Source organism: Lichenostomus cassidix, chromosome 2, assembly GCF_008360975.1.
Source record: "Lichenostomus cassidix isolate B80296 chromosome 2, HeHo_3.0, whole genome shotgun sequence".
Lineage (NCBI taxonomy): Eukaryota > Metazoa > Chordata > Aves > Passeriformes > Meliphagidae > Lichenostomus > Lichenostomus cassidix.
In genome coordinates, this window is record NC_139482.1 from 151,650,707 (window position 1) to 151,668,493 (window position 17,787).

Genomic DNA, 17,787 nt, shown 5'->3' on the forward strand with positions numbered 1-17,787 from the left:
GAGGAAGATTTGGGGATGAGCACTGACCGTGTCCCCAGCTCGGTAAGGAGTAGATCCCTTGCCACCAGCAATGCTGAAGCCGAGGCCCTTCTCGTTGCGCATGAGGCAGGTGGAGAACCTCTCGGTGGCGGGAGCTCCCTCGGGGCGCTCGGGGAAGCGCAGCCCCCCGCGCCGCTCCCGGGGGCTGTAGTCGTCCTCGGGCCGAAGGGGAGTGACGGTGATGGCGTTCTCTGGCTCCACCATCCTCTCCCGCAGCACCGTCATGGAGACGGAGCTGCCCGAGCCGCGCAGAGCTTCCACGGCGACGTGGTGCTCGGCGCAGTGCAGGGAGACGCCGTTCACCTGGGGATGGACGGCAGGGATGGCGTCAGCTCACACAGGGCCCTCACCTCACACACAGCCTCATCTCATGCACAGCCCTCACCTCACACACTGTTCACCTGGGGACAGACAGCAGGGATGGCGTCAGCTCACACAGGGCCCTTAGCTCACACACAGACCTCATCTCACCTCACCTTACACATGGCCCACACCTTAAACATGGCCCTCCACCTCACACACAGCCCTCACCTAGGCACAGACAGAGCAGGGATGGCATTTGCCTCATGCACGGCCCTCAGCTCACCTCACACACAACCCTCACCTCACACACCATTCCACCTGGGGACAGACAGCAGAGATGGCCTCACCTTACACAGGGATCTCAGCTCACACACAGCCCTCATCTCACCTCACCTCACACACAGCTCATACCGTAGACATGGCCGTCCACCTCACACACCGTTCATCTGGGCACAGACAGCAGGGATGGCCCTTGCCTCACACAGGGTTCTCATCTCTCACAGCCCTCACTTCACACACAGCCTCACCTCACACACAATCCTGACACAGCCCTCCACCTCACACAGCCCTCACCTCACACACAGCCCACACCTTAAACATGGTCCTCCACCTCACACACTGTTCACCTGGGGACAGACAGCAGGGATGGCCTCAGCTCACACACAGCCCTCACCTTAAACATGGCCCTCCACCACACACACAGCCCTCACCTCACACAGCCTCACCTCACACACCGTTCACCTGGGGATGGACAGCAGGGATGGCCTCATCTCACACAGGGCCCTCAGCTCACACACAGCCCTCATCTCGCCTCACCTTACACACAGCCCACATCTTAAACATGGCCGTCCACCTCACACATCGTTCACCTGGGGACAGATGGCAGGGATGGCCTCATGTCACACAGGGCTCTCATCTCACACACATCCCTCACCTCACCTCACACACAGCCCTCACCTTAAACATGGCCCTCCACCTCACACGCCGTTCACCTGGGGACGGACAGCAGGGAAGGCCTCACCTCACACAGGGCTCTCAGCTCACACACAGCCCTCATCTCACCTCACCTCACACACAGCTCACACCTTAAACATGGCCATCCACCTCACACACAGCCCTCTCCTCACACACAACCTCACCTCACACACAACCCTCACCTCACACACAGCCTCACCTCACACAAAATCCTCACCTCACACAAAATCCTCACCTCTCTCACAACCCTCTCCTCTCACAACCCTCTCCTCACACACAGCCTCACCTCACACACAGCCTCACCTCTCACACAGCCTCACCTCTCACACAGCCTCACCTCACACAGCCTCACCTCACACACACAACCCTCACGTCACACACACAACCCTCACCTCACACAGCCTCACCTCTCACAACCCTCACCTCACACAAAATCCTCACCTCACACACAACCTCTCCTCATACACAGCCCTCACCTCACACACAGCCTCACCTCACACATCCCTCTCCTCACACACAGCCTCACCTCTCTCACAGGCCTCACCTCTCACACAGCCTCACCTCACACACATCTCTCACCTCACACACAGCCTCACCTCACACAACCCTCACCTCTCACACACAGCCCTACCTCACACACAGCCTCACCTCACACACATCCCTCACCTCTCACACAGCCCTCACCTCACACCCAGCCTCCTCTCACACACAGCCTCACCTCACACAGCCTCACCTCACACACAGCCTCACCTCTCACACAGCCTCACCTCACACACAGCCCTCACCTCACACACAGCCTCACCTCACAAACACACCTCACAAACACACCTCACACCCAGCCTCACCTCACACCCAGCCTCACCTCACACACAGCCCTCACCTCATACACACACTCACCTCATACACAGCCCTCACCTCACACACACACTCACCTCATACACAGCCTCACCTCTCACATCTCTCACCTCACACACAGCCCTCACCTCAACCCCTGCTGCCCCAGGGAAGTGGCTCAGCCCTTGCTCCCTCACCCCTTGTTCCCACAAGTGTCTCCAGACCTCTGGGAACTCTCCCTGCATTCCCACAGCTGCCTGTCCCAGGCCAGGGCAACCCAGGAAAGGTCCTTTCAGAGGAATTCTTTCCCCACAGGGAGCTCTAAATCCCCTACAGCTGTATCACCCCTGCAGGCAACATCCCAGACAGATAAATCCCCACCCAGAACACCTCCACCAACAAAATTCAGCACAACTCATTCCTAGAAGTGTCCAAGGCCAGGTTGGACAGGGCTTGGAGCAACATGAAATAGTGGAAGAAGTCCCTAATGCGTAATTTGGTCTAAAATATGTGTGATGGAAATCCATCTCATCCCTCCACTTCAAGCTATCAGAAGAATTTGCTTTGCCACAGGACTTAAATCCTTACCTCCAGGAGCTTGTCACCAACACGGACCCCTGCACGAGCTGCAGGACCCTCTTCAGACACACGAGAAATAAAGATGCCCTGGAGACAAAATAATCTGTTATATTATTTACCTATTATTTACCCCTTTGGAGTGCAGAGACCCCTCAACCCTTCAGCTCCAAGGAGAGGGGTCACTCTGGCCAGTCCTCAGAATGAGGGGACATGGCAACCACATCACCCCGCTCAGGAGCTGGGAAAAGGCAACAGAAACCCCACTGCAGGGCTACCCCAGGTGACAAGGGGGACAGAAACCCCACTGCAGGGCTACCCCAGGTGACAAGGGGGACAGAAACCCCACTGCAGGGCTACCCCAGGTGACAAGGGGGACAGAAACCCCACTGCAGGGCTACCCCCAAGTGACAAGGGGGACAAAAACCCCACTGCAGGGCTACCCCAGGTGACAAGGGGGACAGAAACCCTGCTGCAGGGCTACCCCAGGTGACAAGGGGGACAGAAACCCCACTGCAGGGCTACCCCAGGTGACAAGGGGGACAGAAACCCCACTGCAGGGCTACCCCCAGGTGACACACAGGGACAGGGAATGACATGTTAACCCTTTCCCAGTGGGATCAGAACAATGCAGCTGATGCCACCAGGTGTGCAACAACCCCACAGGACACTGCTGGGAAGGAACCCTCTTCTCCCACAGCTGCTCTAGGTGAGACCACCCCATAGGGGAAAATCCATCTGCTCCACCCTCCCAACCTCCTGCTTTGGGGGCGATCCAGGGCTGCTCCCACCTGGCCCCAAAAACCCTCACACACGAGGACACCCAACCTCCAGCTAGACAACCAGACCCCAAAAGCAGGTGCCTCAGCAGTGCCACAGCCCAGGTCTTACCTCATCGTCCCCCTTATAGGGGGTGGAGCCCTTGCCCCCCGCGATGCTGATGCCCAGCCCCCCCGTCTGCCGCACGATGGTCAGTGTCAGCTGGAAGCAGAAGGGACAGTGGTTATGGGTCAGTGCACCCAGCAACAGGGGACGACTTTTTAAAGGCTTTTTTAATGAGAAATAGTAACTCCGAGTCGTCTGCTCGCACGCTCGGGGAGCTGTGGCACTTGTGAGAGTGCTGTGGCACTTGTGAGAGTGCTGTGGCACTTGTGAGCGAGATGTGGCACTTGTGAGCGAGCTGTGGCACTTGTGAGCAAGCTGTGGCACTTGTGAGCAAGCTGTGGCACTTGTGAACGAGATGTGGCACTTGTGAGAGTGCTGTGGCACTTGTGAGCCAGCTGTGGCACTTGTGAGAGTGCTGTGGCACTTGTGAGAGTGCTGTGGCACTTGTGAGCGAGATGTGGCACTTGTGAGCCAGCTGTGGCACTTGTGAGCCAGCTGTGGCACTTGTGAGAGTGCTGTGGCACTTGTGAGCCAGCTGTGGCACTTGTGAGAGTGCTGTGGCACTTGTGAGCCAGCTGTGGCACTTGTGAGAGTGCTGTGGCACTTGTGAGAGTGCTGTGACACTTGTGAGAGTGCTGTGACACTTGTGAGCCAGCTGTGGCACTTGTGAGAGTGCTGTGACACTTGTGAGCCAGCTGTGGCACTTGTGAGAGTGCTGTGGCACTTGTGAGAGTGCTGTGGCACTTGTGAGCCAGCTGTGGCACTTGTGAGAGTGCTGTGGCACTTGGGAGCCAGCTGTGGCACTTGTGAGCCAGCTGTGGCACTTGTGAGAGTGCTGTGGCACTTGTGAGCCAGCTGTGGCACTTGGGAGCCAGCTGTGGCACTTGTGAGCGAGATGTGTCACTCACACCACCACCACCACACGTGAAACACAGAAATCCCTTCCCACAGCTGAGTCCTGAGCCAACAGTCAGCCTGTTGGACACACCAGAAGGGGATTCCACCACAATCCTGGATGATGGAGCAGGGGATTCACACCACAGCCTATGGGGCTCTGTTTGAGGGTAATTCCACCAGCCACTGGGGTATTCCAGGTCACCCTAGCACAGCATGCAGTGACAAGGATGGCACCTTGTCCAGAACACTCTTGGCTTTGTTGTATTGATGGAAATCAACACACAGCTGCAAAAAAACCCCCATCTGCTCTGTCCACATCCTCTGCTCCCCTCTGCCCCAGCTGAGCAATCCACAAGCCTCTTCTCCTTCCTACCTCCCACCTCTACACACCCAATTAAGCCCACTGCCAATAATTAATCCAACTTGACCTGAAGCTGCTCTTTTAAGGACACCAGCGTGAACCATTCACAATGCCACAGTCACGAGAAGGAAGATACAGAGAGCACGTGGTAGGGTACAGGGAAAGGAACAGGACAGACAGGACTTTCTCAGGGCCAAGGAGCTGCTAAGTGACAGAAATGAGCAGAGACTCCTGTAGAGAACCAAATTTGCTGTCCTCCACGTCACCTCTTTGGAAACAAAGCCCAGGATGGAGAGAGGCTGCTGCAGAGAGGTCAAGTGTCAGGGTCAGCTCCACGTGGCCACAGCATGGGCAGCAAAGGAAGCAGGAGATTCCCTTCTTTAACACCTCCCTTCCAACCCTCTTTCACTTCTACAATGACAGAATCAATAGCCTGTGGAGCTTCACATTCTGCTGAGTTTAAAACAAAATCCAAACCAAAAAAACCACTGCAGGAAACATGAAACAAACTGAGTTTCTCTGCCAGTTCTTTTGCCCAGTCAGCAGCACAGCAGAATGCTGTAGGATCTTCCCAGGGAAATCCCAGATTCTAGACCCACCATCAGTACACTGTCTCTGCTGCAAGAGCCAGAAACTGACTAAAATTCCAAATTTTGGAAGTCAAGGGTTACCCAGGTGGGACAGAAATGGGGTAGTGATGAGACAGCACCACAGCCCAACCCAGACAAAAGCTTCTTGCATGACCAAATCTATTAGGAACTAATTACAAACTCCATGTTTTTCCATCCAGACTCACTGGACTCTAGAAATCCTCTAAAGATTCAAATCTGTGCTGTTCAAGGAGTGTTCACACAATTCTCTCAAGAACATAATAGGATTTTTGGGGTTGTTCTATGGTAGGATTTTTGGGGTTGTTCTATGCAGGACCAGAAGCTGGACTCGATGATCCTGGCGATCAGGAAATTGGGTAATTCTGTTTTCAACAGAGAAAACTTCTAAGGATGATAGAAAATCAGGTCTCCAGGCAAGGATTACAGACTAGTCTAACAGCAGGATCCCAATATTTCCCAGGAAGCTAATGGTTCAGCTCAGTGTCTGAATCCACTGGACAGGATGATGATTTTGGACAACAATCAAGGACATACCACAAACCCCCTGGATTTCACACATTCAGCAAACCAGTCTAAAAACACGAGGAAACCTGTCAGAAAAGCTAACTGGCCTGAGGAGGAAGAACCTTCTGTCCATCAGTGTGCACTGGAAAGCAAAACACCAAGGAGAAACCAGATCAGATCAAAAATACTGAGACAACTGCCAGCAGAGGGGCTTGAATTAGACATAAATACATGTAGGCTGGAAAGAAGATTTCAAACTTTAAAGCAAATCAGTTCTCCCATAGACCTGGTGTGGCGAGGAACTGAATTGGTGGAATTTGTTTGAAGTCTGTGCAAGGAATAAATGATGTTAATATGAATTTTAAGAAGAAGGACCTGGACCCAGCAGCCTGTAATGTTGCAGCTCAGGCTCTTTCCTGCACTAAACCATTAAGTTATTTATCCCCCAAAGCTCCTCTTTCCTGAGGCTGATCCCTGGACTGCCATGATGTTGGAATGGCACTGAAAAAACCCAGCAGGGACAGCTCAGCTCCCTCCTCACCATTGCTCCTACCAGGGACTTTCCTGGGTTATTTTATTCTTTGTGTTTTTTCCCCCCAAAGCCAGGGATCCACCTGCAGCCCCTCTGAGATAAAATATTTGATCTGTGCTGCTTCCCACCAAAACTTCCTGCTTCTTCCTCTGCAGAAAGAACAAATCTTCATGGAGAGGGCACCACACGAGGGTCCAGCCCAGCATGGCAAAGTGGGAGGAGAAAAATTATCAAATTGAAAAAGCTGCCATCCCTCTCTCACTGATTCACCACCAGTGGCACCAAACATGACCCAGGGAAGCAATTCCACCTTTTCCCCTCAGTCCTGTGCTTATTTGTGGACATACCAAACATGGACCTGGGCCACCTAGACCCAGTTTTTATGTGATTTTCAGTATAACTGGTTTTTAAACACAGAATCATGGAATTGTTAAGGTGGGAAGGGACCTTAAAACTCATCCTCTCACCTTTCTCTGTTAACAGATTCATTGTTCTTGCAGGAATTCCCAGCTTTCAAGGAGTAACTGTACACACCAGATGTGCTGCACATCTGGACAGACTCACTTTCTGCAGCAGCCAGGGACATCTGGGGGTTTCCCAACAGATTTGGGGTAGTCTGAATTCGCTGCTGATCATTCCTGTAGTTTGTCAGACACCCAGGCAGTGATCAACCACAGGATTTAAGGGACAAAGCTCAGAGCTGCTGCACCTCAGAGCTGCTGGAAGACCAAATTCTTCCTCCAAACACACCTGGCTTCACATCCAGAAGGTAAAAAGTTTCTGCCATCAGTTTATAAATGGTTGTACAAGGGGATGAACACAGCTGAGGTCAGTCTGGGGTTTCTCATGACAAGAAAGGCATTGAGGGGAATGAGCAAGTCCAGATCCAGGAACAGAGCTGGGGAAAGGTCTGGAGCACCAGGACGAGCTAAGGGAGTTTGGAGATGCTCAGCCTGGAGAAAAGGAGATTTGGGGGGATCATCTCAGTCTCCACAACTCCCTGACAGGAAGGTGGAGCAAGGTGGGAGTCAAGCTTTGCTCCCAGGAATCAAGGGATAGGACAAACAGTCTCAAGTTGTGCCAGGAGAGGTTTAGGTGGAATATTGGGAAAATTCCTTTTTGTAAAGTGCTGTTCAGCCCTGGAATAGATTGCTCAGGACAGAGGTGGAGTCCTCATATGTGAAAGTGTTCAAAAAACATGAGGATATGATTTAGTGGTGAAGATGGTGTTGGTGCTAGGTTGATGGTAGGACTTGATGATCTTCAAGGTCTTTTCCAACCTTAATAATTCCCTGACTCTCAGTGTCCAATCCTTGCATTCACAGGCCCTGAAACGTTTATTTAAATGAGACTCTGCAAGAAATAATTTGGATTATTTGGAAGGTGAGGAATCCCACTTCAACAGCAGCTGAAGAATCCATTTATAATCATCAAAAAACTTTTTCAAAAATCAAAAGGATTGGACAACTTGTGTCCAAGAGTCCCAACATTTGCCTGAGATGCTTACAGTTCCAAAATTCTGGGCTCTCAATACCCTGAGACATCTTCTATTTTGCTGATGGATTGAGAGACTACACAGGATGAAGCTTCTAACCATCAGCTCCTTATCCAGACACCATTCCAGAGGAATAAATGAGGAACACACGTGGCTTTTACCAGGCACACAAGTGGCTCTCAAGAGAAACAGCAGAATTTTATGAAAATCAGGTTTCTCCAAAGCCAAACTATTTCATTTTGAGAAGACTCCAGACCTGGCACTGACACCATCCAATGCTGATTTCAGTGTGAAGCCAAGAACCAAATAAGAATCACTGGGGGAGAAACAAGAATTTGGGTTCTATCAAGATGCATCAGGCCTGGTCTTACCCTAAAGCAGCCAGAATTGGAATAATTCCACATGAGGGGAGGCTCAGAGCCTTCCAGTCCAGGAGAGGCAGATAGAACCCTTTTATCTTTCCATGCCATTAATAACTTTATAGGAGATAAATATTCCCTGCTTGTAATCACAAAGGAAATTAGGGATATTCAGGAGGAATTTCTTCCCAGAAAAGGTTAGCAGGAATTGGCAGGGACTGCTCAGGGAGGTGTGGATTTCCCATCCCTGGAGGTGTTCAAGGAATGACTGGATGTGGCACTCAGTGCTCTGGTCTGGTGACAAAGTGTGGATCAGTCAGAGGTTGGACTTGATGGTCTTTGAGGTCTTTTCCAACCTAAACGATTCTGGGATTCTGTTCACCTCGGATGCAGCCAGCTGGGAAATGGAAGAGCAGGAGCTGGAGGCACTGATTCACCAGGAAAGATGAGAAGGGCTAAATCCCTCTGGCTTTGGTCACTGAGAGCTCATGGGGACAAGGAGACAGGCTGAAAATATCAGTGAGCAAAGGGGAGATGGGAGATTGCTGTGTGACTGCTGGAAGATAAATTAACTCCATGGAAAAGGAACACGAAGGAAAAGCTGTCCTGGCTTTTCCTGGACATTGGCTGGAGGTGTTTCCTCTCACTGAACACTTCCACAAAACCAATACAAAGTGGAAAACCCCAAATGAGATCTCTGACAGCAGCAATGTGAATAGATGAGTTGATAAAATGTGATAGAATATGACCTGAAATGCTCAGAGCACTGCTCTGCTCCTGCACATCCTCAAGGACAGTGATCACATCTCCCAAAGGGAAAAGAAAGCAGGTTTGCCCTTTTAAAACACGAAATATGGTCACATTTGGAGCAGAAATAAAACCCTGAGGTTCCTACATACATGAATATTTATATTCCATAGGTGACTCCTATCTGATAGCTGCATGGCTGTAGAGATTGATATCGAGATTAGGAGTTTCACTGTGTTTCTATATAAAGAGATGATTTCATCCTGATGCATGAAAGAAATGTTTGCAGTGAAAACAATCCTTCACTGGGACAAACTCCACAGGGAGGTGCTGAGTCACAGCCCTAGGTGAAGTGGGCCTGGGTGTCAATAACCTCCCTGAGGCTCCTTCCCCAAAAATCCTGAGTCTTTTGGGCTGGTTTGTGATCCCAGGATTAAGTTATTTAATTAATGAACTCCAGAAACTGGGATTTAGGAAGTTGGTTCTTCCTCCTCATCACCACTGGGAGCCAGAAATACATAAATTATATATACATATAAAATATACAGATTTTGTCACAGAAATACAAAAATATGGGAATCCTGCAAGGATCTGGATTGGCCAAACTATGGAATGCAGCAGGACAGGATCCTTCTGGAAATGAAAACACTCAAATGCTTAATGAGAAGCAGAATGAGCATTGTGCAGAGCCACTGAGCCTCAAAGCATTTCAGAACTGGAAACAGGACAAAAACCTACATCCAGATTCAGCTGGGACAGGTGACACTAGAAAACAAACATTCTGCTTCATCTCTTCAGCAGCACAGAATTTTTATCCCTGTTCTTAGTGACCCTTCTAGTGAGGTGAAATCCTTGGAACAATCACTCTTTTTGCACCATTCCACTGTAAAATTCCACTGGAGATTTTTCTCAGACCAGCAAATTTCAGAGTGTTCTAAAGGTCTGTTTTGCCTCTGATTTAATATACAATTTAATATCTTTTAATATACAATTACAAGACTGCAAAGACTGGGGAGTTTATAACTCTCTTCAAATCTTAAATTTCTTAAATCTCTTAATAAAACCACAAATTCAACGTTGTGCTGCTAAGGGCAGACCTTGCAGGAGGAGAGGATTTATCCAAGGAACAGTGGAAAAAATGGGAAACTCTTTCACTAAACCTTTGTGTTTAAAACATACAAGCAGAGACATCTCTAAGGGTATCTTGTTTGGAAGCCAAACCTCCCCCAAGTCCTGAAAAATGCAGGAAGAAAAGCTAAAGGTGTAATAAAAATACAAACAAAGGTGGCTAAAGAGAATTTTTATCGAGGAACAGGAAGTGCCAGATTTGAAATGGAAAAACAAGTATGGGATTTAGTGAACTGAACAGTCTGAATAAACTGAATAGTCTGAATAAATATTCAGTTCACTAAATCCCATACTTGTTTTTCCACATTTGAAATGGAAAAACAAGTATGGGATTTAGTGAACTGAATAATCTGAATAAACTCACGTTGTCCACAGTCACCAAACCTGAGTTCAGGTAGATCAGGTGAAAGAAAAGGCAGTGAGAAAGGCATGGAATAAATGGAAATTTCTTTTACCAGAGAACGCTGCAGGGATTTGGTTTCTCTAATCCAGCAAAAGGAAGGCTGGAAGAAGTCAGGACTGTTCTCTAAAGAATTACACTGAAGACAAGCAGGTGATGGTTCAGCCAGCAGGGAAGAGATTGGACAAGATAAAATCCAATGAAAACAACGAACTAAGAAATGACAGATTAAAACTAAGTTTTCTAATCACTCCAGAAGCAGAAATGTGGAGATATTTTGAAGTTCTTCCTGGAGGAGGAATCTGTGTGTGTGCACAGATTGAAAGGACAAAACCATCTGTATTTAATAAAAAGTTTGACTGACTTATTAACCACAGCAGAACCAATCATGGTAGGAGATTTGACTTCAGCACTTCTTCCAAATCATCTGTTACCTTCCTGGAAAACTCAGCTTTGTTGTCCCTGAGTCGAGAACACCTCCTTTTCAGCTAAATTTTATCTTCCAGAAATGCCAATTTATCCCAGTCTGGCTCCTTCCATTCTCACATCCAAGCAGGGGATTGTTTCCCACTACAAAAAAATTGGAACTTTTTGGGATTTCCTGTTCTCCTCCACTGGCACAGCCAAACAGGGACAGTTTTAAGGCAGATAAACTCATGTAATTTCTACAGGGGTTATTGTAAAGCCTGAATTTTGTACATAACCCTGGTACCAAGCAGGGTCTGTTACACATGAGGTATTTGCCTAGTGCAGAAACAAAAATTGGATTTGCTATAGTGTTGTGTTTAAACATGAAATTTCCTCTCCAAAATCACTCCTCTGCTGTTTTCTGTTCTACCTCTTTGTGAAAACCAACAAAAAATTATTGCACGGCAGAGCAGAACCCAAATTGCTCCTGGCCCCACTCTTGGAGCAGGGAAAGGAAACTGCAGGTAGCACTGCATTTGTGTGAGAAATCATTCCACACTTTTGCTCCTTGGAGAGCAAAGAAGAACAAACACAAACACAAAAAAAAAGGAGAACAAACACTTTGTTCCTTAAGAGAACAGGTGAAACTTGGAGCTGAGACAGGGATCTGATCAGGGATCAGAACAAGCAGCAATCACACAAATCAGTCTTCAATCTCCAACACTTTGTGGGTGATTTGAGTCCAAATCCTGCCTTAAGAGACCTGAAAGTGAAGCTGGACATTTACAGGAAGAGATCACAATCCCACTTTGAGATTACAATCCCACTTTGAGATCACAAACCCACTTCCAAACTGGTGGCAGAACATCAGCCCCAGCAGCTTTCCAGGCTATTCCATCAAAACTGTCTGAAAACAGAGCTCAGTGCCATCAAACAAGTGATCAACATGCTGATTTTCTCCTCTCAAAGCCTCTCTACATCCCAGCACAGCCACTTCTGCAAGGCAGATGGGGATGGAGACAAAACACTGGGAATCCAGACATCCACCATGGGATTTTACACACTTTAACAAAGTTATTTTTTCCCTGCAGCAGAGTCCCATTGGCACCAAGAGCTGCAGGAGCTCTGGGTGTACCTGATGCTGGATGCTGGCAGAAGTTGGGGATATCTCCCCAGTTCTGCTCCAACAAGATCAGCCTCCAGCTCAAAATGATGGTTTAGTATCAAGGAATAAACAATCAGGAATCAGTAGTCCATTTCCCCCCAGTATTGGGAAAATGGACTATATTTTGTATGATAAAATAATGTATTAAATTATATAAGGAATTAAATTATATAAGGAATGTGATAGCAGCATCATGAACCTAAACTGTGCTGCTCAAACCAGGTTTTCTGCTCTGCAACACTCTGGTTCAGTTCCTGGTTCTTCTGAAGGACATGGAATCATCCCTGGAAACAGCAGGCAGATGCCTTTTGGAAGTTCAAGGTCAGTTATTGGAGCAACCTAGTGGAAAACTCCTTGCTTAGCACTCCCCAGAGCTGTAGGAAAATCAAATATTCCAAATCAACTTCCCAAAATTGGGTGATTTCAGCACCACCACTGATCTGGGGGATCCCAAAATTGGTCTAATCTTGGGTGATTTCAGTACCACCACTGATCTGGGGGATCTCAACATCCTTGAGAGCTGCACAACCTCATTCTTCCTCACAATATGGGAACAGATCTGTGCAAAAGGGATACCAGAGCTGACCTGAGGCCTCCAACCAGCCAAACTGAGGAATCACAGAATCATTTTAGGCTGAAAAAGACCTCCAAGATCGAGTCCAGCTTGTGACCAATCCCCAACCAACTCTGTCAACCAGACCAATGCAAAATTCAGGCATTTCTTGAACCTCTCCAGGAATGATGGAGAACTCCAGAGAAGGAGTTCTAGATCCCTAGAGAAGGACTGGGATGCTCTGTTCTCCTGGAACAGCTGGAGAGAAGGACAGGGATGTCCTGTTCTCCTGGAACAGCTGGAGAGAAGGACTGGGAACAGTGACTTCCCAAAGGAAGAGGAAAAGAGTAACCATGAAGCACCAGGCTGAGCTCAGTTTTAGCCTGAGTGACAGAAGATTAGGCAAAAGAGAAATGCAAGAAATACTGATGTGGTTTTCAGGGATCTAGAGATGGAGAAAGATGGATTTGTCACCTCCCTCCTGCAAAGCCTTTCTCCAAAACCAAGGAAAGTCTCCACTTTACACCTGAGGGAAGAGCAGAGCCAAGTCCTCACAGACAACCAAGCCAGCACTCCCAGGTGGCACAGATGAAGTTTCTGCCACTTGCCAGCGGCAGGAGCACTCTGCTTCCAGCAGCTCCTTGGAGAGCTGCCTGCAGAAAGGTGCTGACCCCATAGATCAGGCAGTGATCAGGCACTGAAAACCTGCAGACAAACCCAGGGAGCTGATCAGAGTCAGAGGATGAGGCAGGCAGTCAGACACAGGACTTTAACCCTCAGCACAGACACCATCCCCATGCCAGGGGCTTTGTGGTCCCTCTGATGCCACCTGTCCCTTTCTGACACCTCAAGTTAAGGCTTGAAGAGATTTGGGGAGGGGTAGTCTTCAGGAAATGCATAAATCATTGGCTCAAATCCACTTTCCTCAGGCTGTAGCACAGTGTCCTGAGTGAGAACATCCTCCTTTTACCACAGCTGATTCTCGAGGTCTCTGCCCCTCCAGGGCTACCCACACATCCAGAAATAACCACTTATTTAATTCCACTTCTCCATCAACACACAGCAAACAGGAACCGAACTTCCCACCTCAGTCCCTTTGATTTTTAACACCCTTTCCATCTCACTCCTGCTCTGCAGCAGCCACTCTCACCTCAAGGACGGGAAAGGAAGAAAAAAAAGGGGAAAGCAAGGAGGAAACAATCATCATGTTTGTGATCAGCCAGGTCCAGAAGCCACTCGACCCAGAGAGAGTTTCCCCCTACAACAACCACGGGTGAGGCTGGGAAGCAAAATCAAGCAGGCTGGATGATTTTTTTTTTTTTTTGGCAAGAGAAGAGAACAGTAGGAGTGGTACAGACCTCTTCCTCCTCAATGCGAGCAGGTTCAATCAGCAGATTATTGGCTTGATCAAACGACACCCCCTGTTAGGACAGGAACCAGCAAAAGAGGCATGCGGATTAGTGGAGCATCAACCAAACCCTCCACCACGACCACCACCACCACCCAACACACGCAGGGCACGCCGGAGCTCCTCCAGCTCGCCGGGTCGCTCCCGAGCGCCGCGGCTCCGGAGCTGAGCTCACTCACGCAGTCACTCCCGAGCAGCAGAGAGCTCTGGAGCTGAGCTCAACTCACACCACAGCTCCAGAGGTGAGCCCTCAGCAGCAGAGCAGCTCCCAGTCCTGCTCAGCACCTCAGCAGTGCCAGGGTATTCTTGCCAAGGGGCAACCCTAAGGCCAGGTTTTGGCCAGGCTGGCACTCTGAGGCCATGACCCCTGAGCTGACCACCACTAGCTGACCTCACCCCCTCCTACCAGGTCATTCCAGGTCATTCCAGGAAGGAGGAAGGGTTAAACACAGGAAAAAAGCACTGAAGGGCCTGTGGTGCCACAAGCTGCTGCACAGGAATGAGCATTCCCAAATCCAACCATCCCTTTCTCCAGGGAAACAGCACATCCCAATAGGCACCTGGGATTCTGCTCCCAAATTCAGGATTTCCTATGAAAACCAACTGTCCTTAGAACAAAACCCTCTGATTTCTTCTGAGAACCAACTGTCCTTGCAGCAAAACCCTCTGGTTTCTTCTGGAAACCAACTGTCCTTGCAATAAAACCCTCTGGTTTCTTCTGAAAACCAACTGTCCTTGCAGCAAAACCCTCTGGTTTCTTCTGGAAACCACCTGTCCTTGCAATAAAACCCTCTGGTTTCTTCTGAAAACCAACTGTCCTTGCAGCAAAACCCTCTGGTTTCTTCTGGAAACCACCTGTCCTTGCAACAAAACCCTCTGGTTTCTTCTGGAAACCAACTGTCCTTGCAACAAAACCCTCTGGTTTTAGGATTCAGCCTCCTGCACAGCCTGTCCTGCCTCCTCCTTCAGTGCACCTCTTGCACAAGCCTCCCTGCACAGGGACACTGATCCTTAGATCTCCAACTCTGGAATAGAGCCCAGGAGGCAGCTAATAAATGTATTTATGGAAGAGGCATCCAACTCAACCCCACAGAAAGAACTGAGTCCCAGGCAGAAGGCTTTGCTGATAACTGGGGTCATCTCTGACAGGCATCACAGCCTCCTCAGTGCCTCCTCAGCTCTGAGTCCCCAGCTAAAATAACCTTTTTTGGTGAGGGCATTCCCAAGGATGGTAGGTCTTGGGAGGGTTTCAAACGTTCCTTCAAAGGAACTTCACCAACAGTGGGAAAACTGCACGTCTCATCCACAGGGAGAGCAGGATGAGCTGTGTGAGCTCACAGAGCAAGGCAAGCATTCCTCACAGCCAAGTGAGGAAAAGGATCTTCCCCCATGGCAACCTGAGCTCCAGGAGGGATGGGAATGATCCTGGCACCCTGGATTGTGTGCAGCTACAGCAGAAGCAAATTTCACTCCAGCACCTTCCACATTTGGAGATCCACATCTTGCCACGAGGTTTGTTGGTGTCAGGCTGTGCTGGAGACTCAGCCACAGCCTGACTTCCACCCACCAAATACACCCCAAAATCCTCAAACAAGCCTGGGTGGGAATTGGGCTGATCTCATGAAGTGTTCCTCATCCAAGTATTCCTATTCCATTGTGAGGGACCTCTGTGTGTCCCCAAGCTCAGCTGAGCAGAGCCAAGGGACCTCCTATTTTATAAACCCCAGTAAAACCAGTAAGGCCAAAACTTCAGAGCACAAGCTCCCCAAAATCCCAGTGCACCCTCCACCAGGCTCTGCCTGAGTGGAAGCACAGGGAAGGACACACTCCTGGTTGCACTCACTTGTACCAACAAGTGTCAGTGGCCTGATTTAACATTAACATTTACATTAACATAAACAGTTTAACATTAAATCCACCCAGGGATAAAGCTCATCCTCCTGTGAACCAGCAGCAACAACCAGTGAAGTGAGGAGGAGGCTGGAAGGAAGAGCAGAACCCACCAATGATGAGACAGAGAACTGTCCCTGCAGCACAGGGAAAAGCACATGGAATGGGGAAGGTGCAAGGACTGGTGAAAGAGTCAAACACAGCAACATGGCACAGCTCTCTGAGCCCCAAACGACCTTCAGCTCTCCCACCCTCTGCACATTCCACAGTGCTGGAGCCTCTTGACAATGGTTTCATCACATCCACGAGGAGCAGACAGCAGCTCTGCATCCCTCTGACTGTCCCCCTCCCCACGAGACCTTACCTTCACAGATGGCTGAGCAGACAAAGCCCCGTTCTTCCTGTCATCCTCATCCCATGCTTCCTCCTGCTCCTCGGGCTCTGTGTTATTATTGCAGCCTCCCAGCTCCTCTTCCTCTTTGGGGACACCATCACTGTTGAGCCCCTGCAGGAGTGCCACCACTGCCTCTGGCTTGGGCAGCTTAGTGATCTTGAAGTGTTTCTTGTAATGGGGTGTGTCCTTGCGGATCAGCCTCTGCTTCTCCACTGGGAACGGTCGTTCTTCATCCTCATCCTCATCCTCGCTCCGGATCAGAGTGTCCTCAGCAAAGTGGACAGTAGGCTGTGAGAGCAAAGCCCCAGGGATGATGTGAGCCTCGTGGAACAGAGGGGTGACAGCTCAGAACCTGCTGTCCCTGTGACTCCTCTCTCCTAGCATAGGCAGAGCCAGGGTCACTGTGTGCTCAGGAAAATCCAGGAATGGTATCATTTCACCACCCTTGCCTTTTTCTAGAACCACATCTTCCCCCAGACACAATTCTGTCAGCTCCAGGGATGGAGGGCAATCAAACCTGTCACTGTCAACCCATTTTTCCACAGCCTGCTTGGATCCCACACTGCCCACCCATCTCCCACAAGCTTCCTCCACCTCTGCTTGCACTGCTTTCCCCAGCCTGTGTGATATCCAAATCCAAATCCCACATCCACTTACCTCCACATCTACTCCCCACTTCCTCTGAAACTTCCAACTCCTTCCACTTTTTCTCACCACCCTGCTGCAGTTCCCAAGCTCCTACCTCATTGTACTCCACTTCCACATCTTCCTCCTCCTGGTCAGCAGCTTCCTTGCGCTCCTCTTCCCCTCTGGGCTTCGTCTCCTTCTCCATCTCCCTCACATCAGGCAGCTGCCCGTTGGGCCAGCCTCGATCCCTCTCCTCTGGCCTGCAGTCCACAGAGGCAGTGCTGGCAGACTGGTGGGACTCCTCGCTGCGATTCGAGGTGGCACTCAGCCTCTTCTGCTGAGAAAATGGTCAGGAGTGGTGTGAGGGGTGAAGGATTGAGCACCAACAGGACCAGCTTTTCCTCAGGGCTTCACCTCCTGAGCCTCCTCCATCTGACCTGTTCCACCTCCTGTGGAGGCATTTGTTCTCAGCCTCCCACTGAGGCAGCAAGGTGTTTCCTCCAAGCATTCTAGTCTCACCATTCTTTACTGGGAACACCAAATCCTTCCCTTCCTCTCCCTGAGCTATGACAAAAGTGGTACCAAAACACACAATTTCCTCTTATACAGTTCTCTGTCTCCTGGTTCCATCTCCTGCTCTATCTCACAGGCCCTCCACGACATGAGGCAGATTCCCAACCTTCAGAATCCAGGGAA

General features: G+C 49.6%; 1 protein-coding gene across 35 annotated transcripts in view; it reads right to left on the bottom strand.

The window, feature by feature from the left end:
* Positions 1–17,787, bottom strand: part of SCRIB (scribble planar cell polarity protein) — a 107,349-nt gene that overhangs the window by 51,076 nt on the left and 38,486 nt on the right. For 33 of the 35 annotated variants that reach the window (XM_085053794.1, XM_085053790.1, XM_085053791.1 and 30 more), the window contains exons 14-19: positions 17,207–17,428; positions 16,435–16,752; positions 14,131–14,193; positions 3,619–3,708; positions 2,740–2,817; positions 28–342 (exon numbers count right to left, since the gene is read on the bottom strand). In XM_085053794.1, coding sequence (XP_084909920.1) covers positions 28–342; positions 2,740–2,817; positions 3,619–3,708; positions 14,131–14,193; positions 16,435–16,752; positions 17,207–17,428 — 1,086 coding nt within the window. The remainder of the gene's footprint in view (positions 1–27; positions 343–2,739; positions 2,818–3,618; positions 3,709–14,130; positions 14,194–16,434; positions 16,753–17,206; positions 17,429–17,787) is intronic. The other 2 variants (XM_085053786.1, XM_085053792.1) reach the window with 2 other exon arrangements.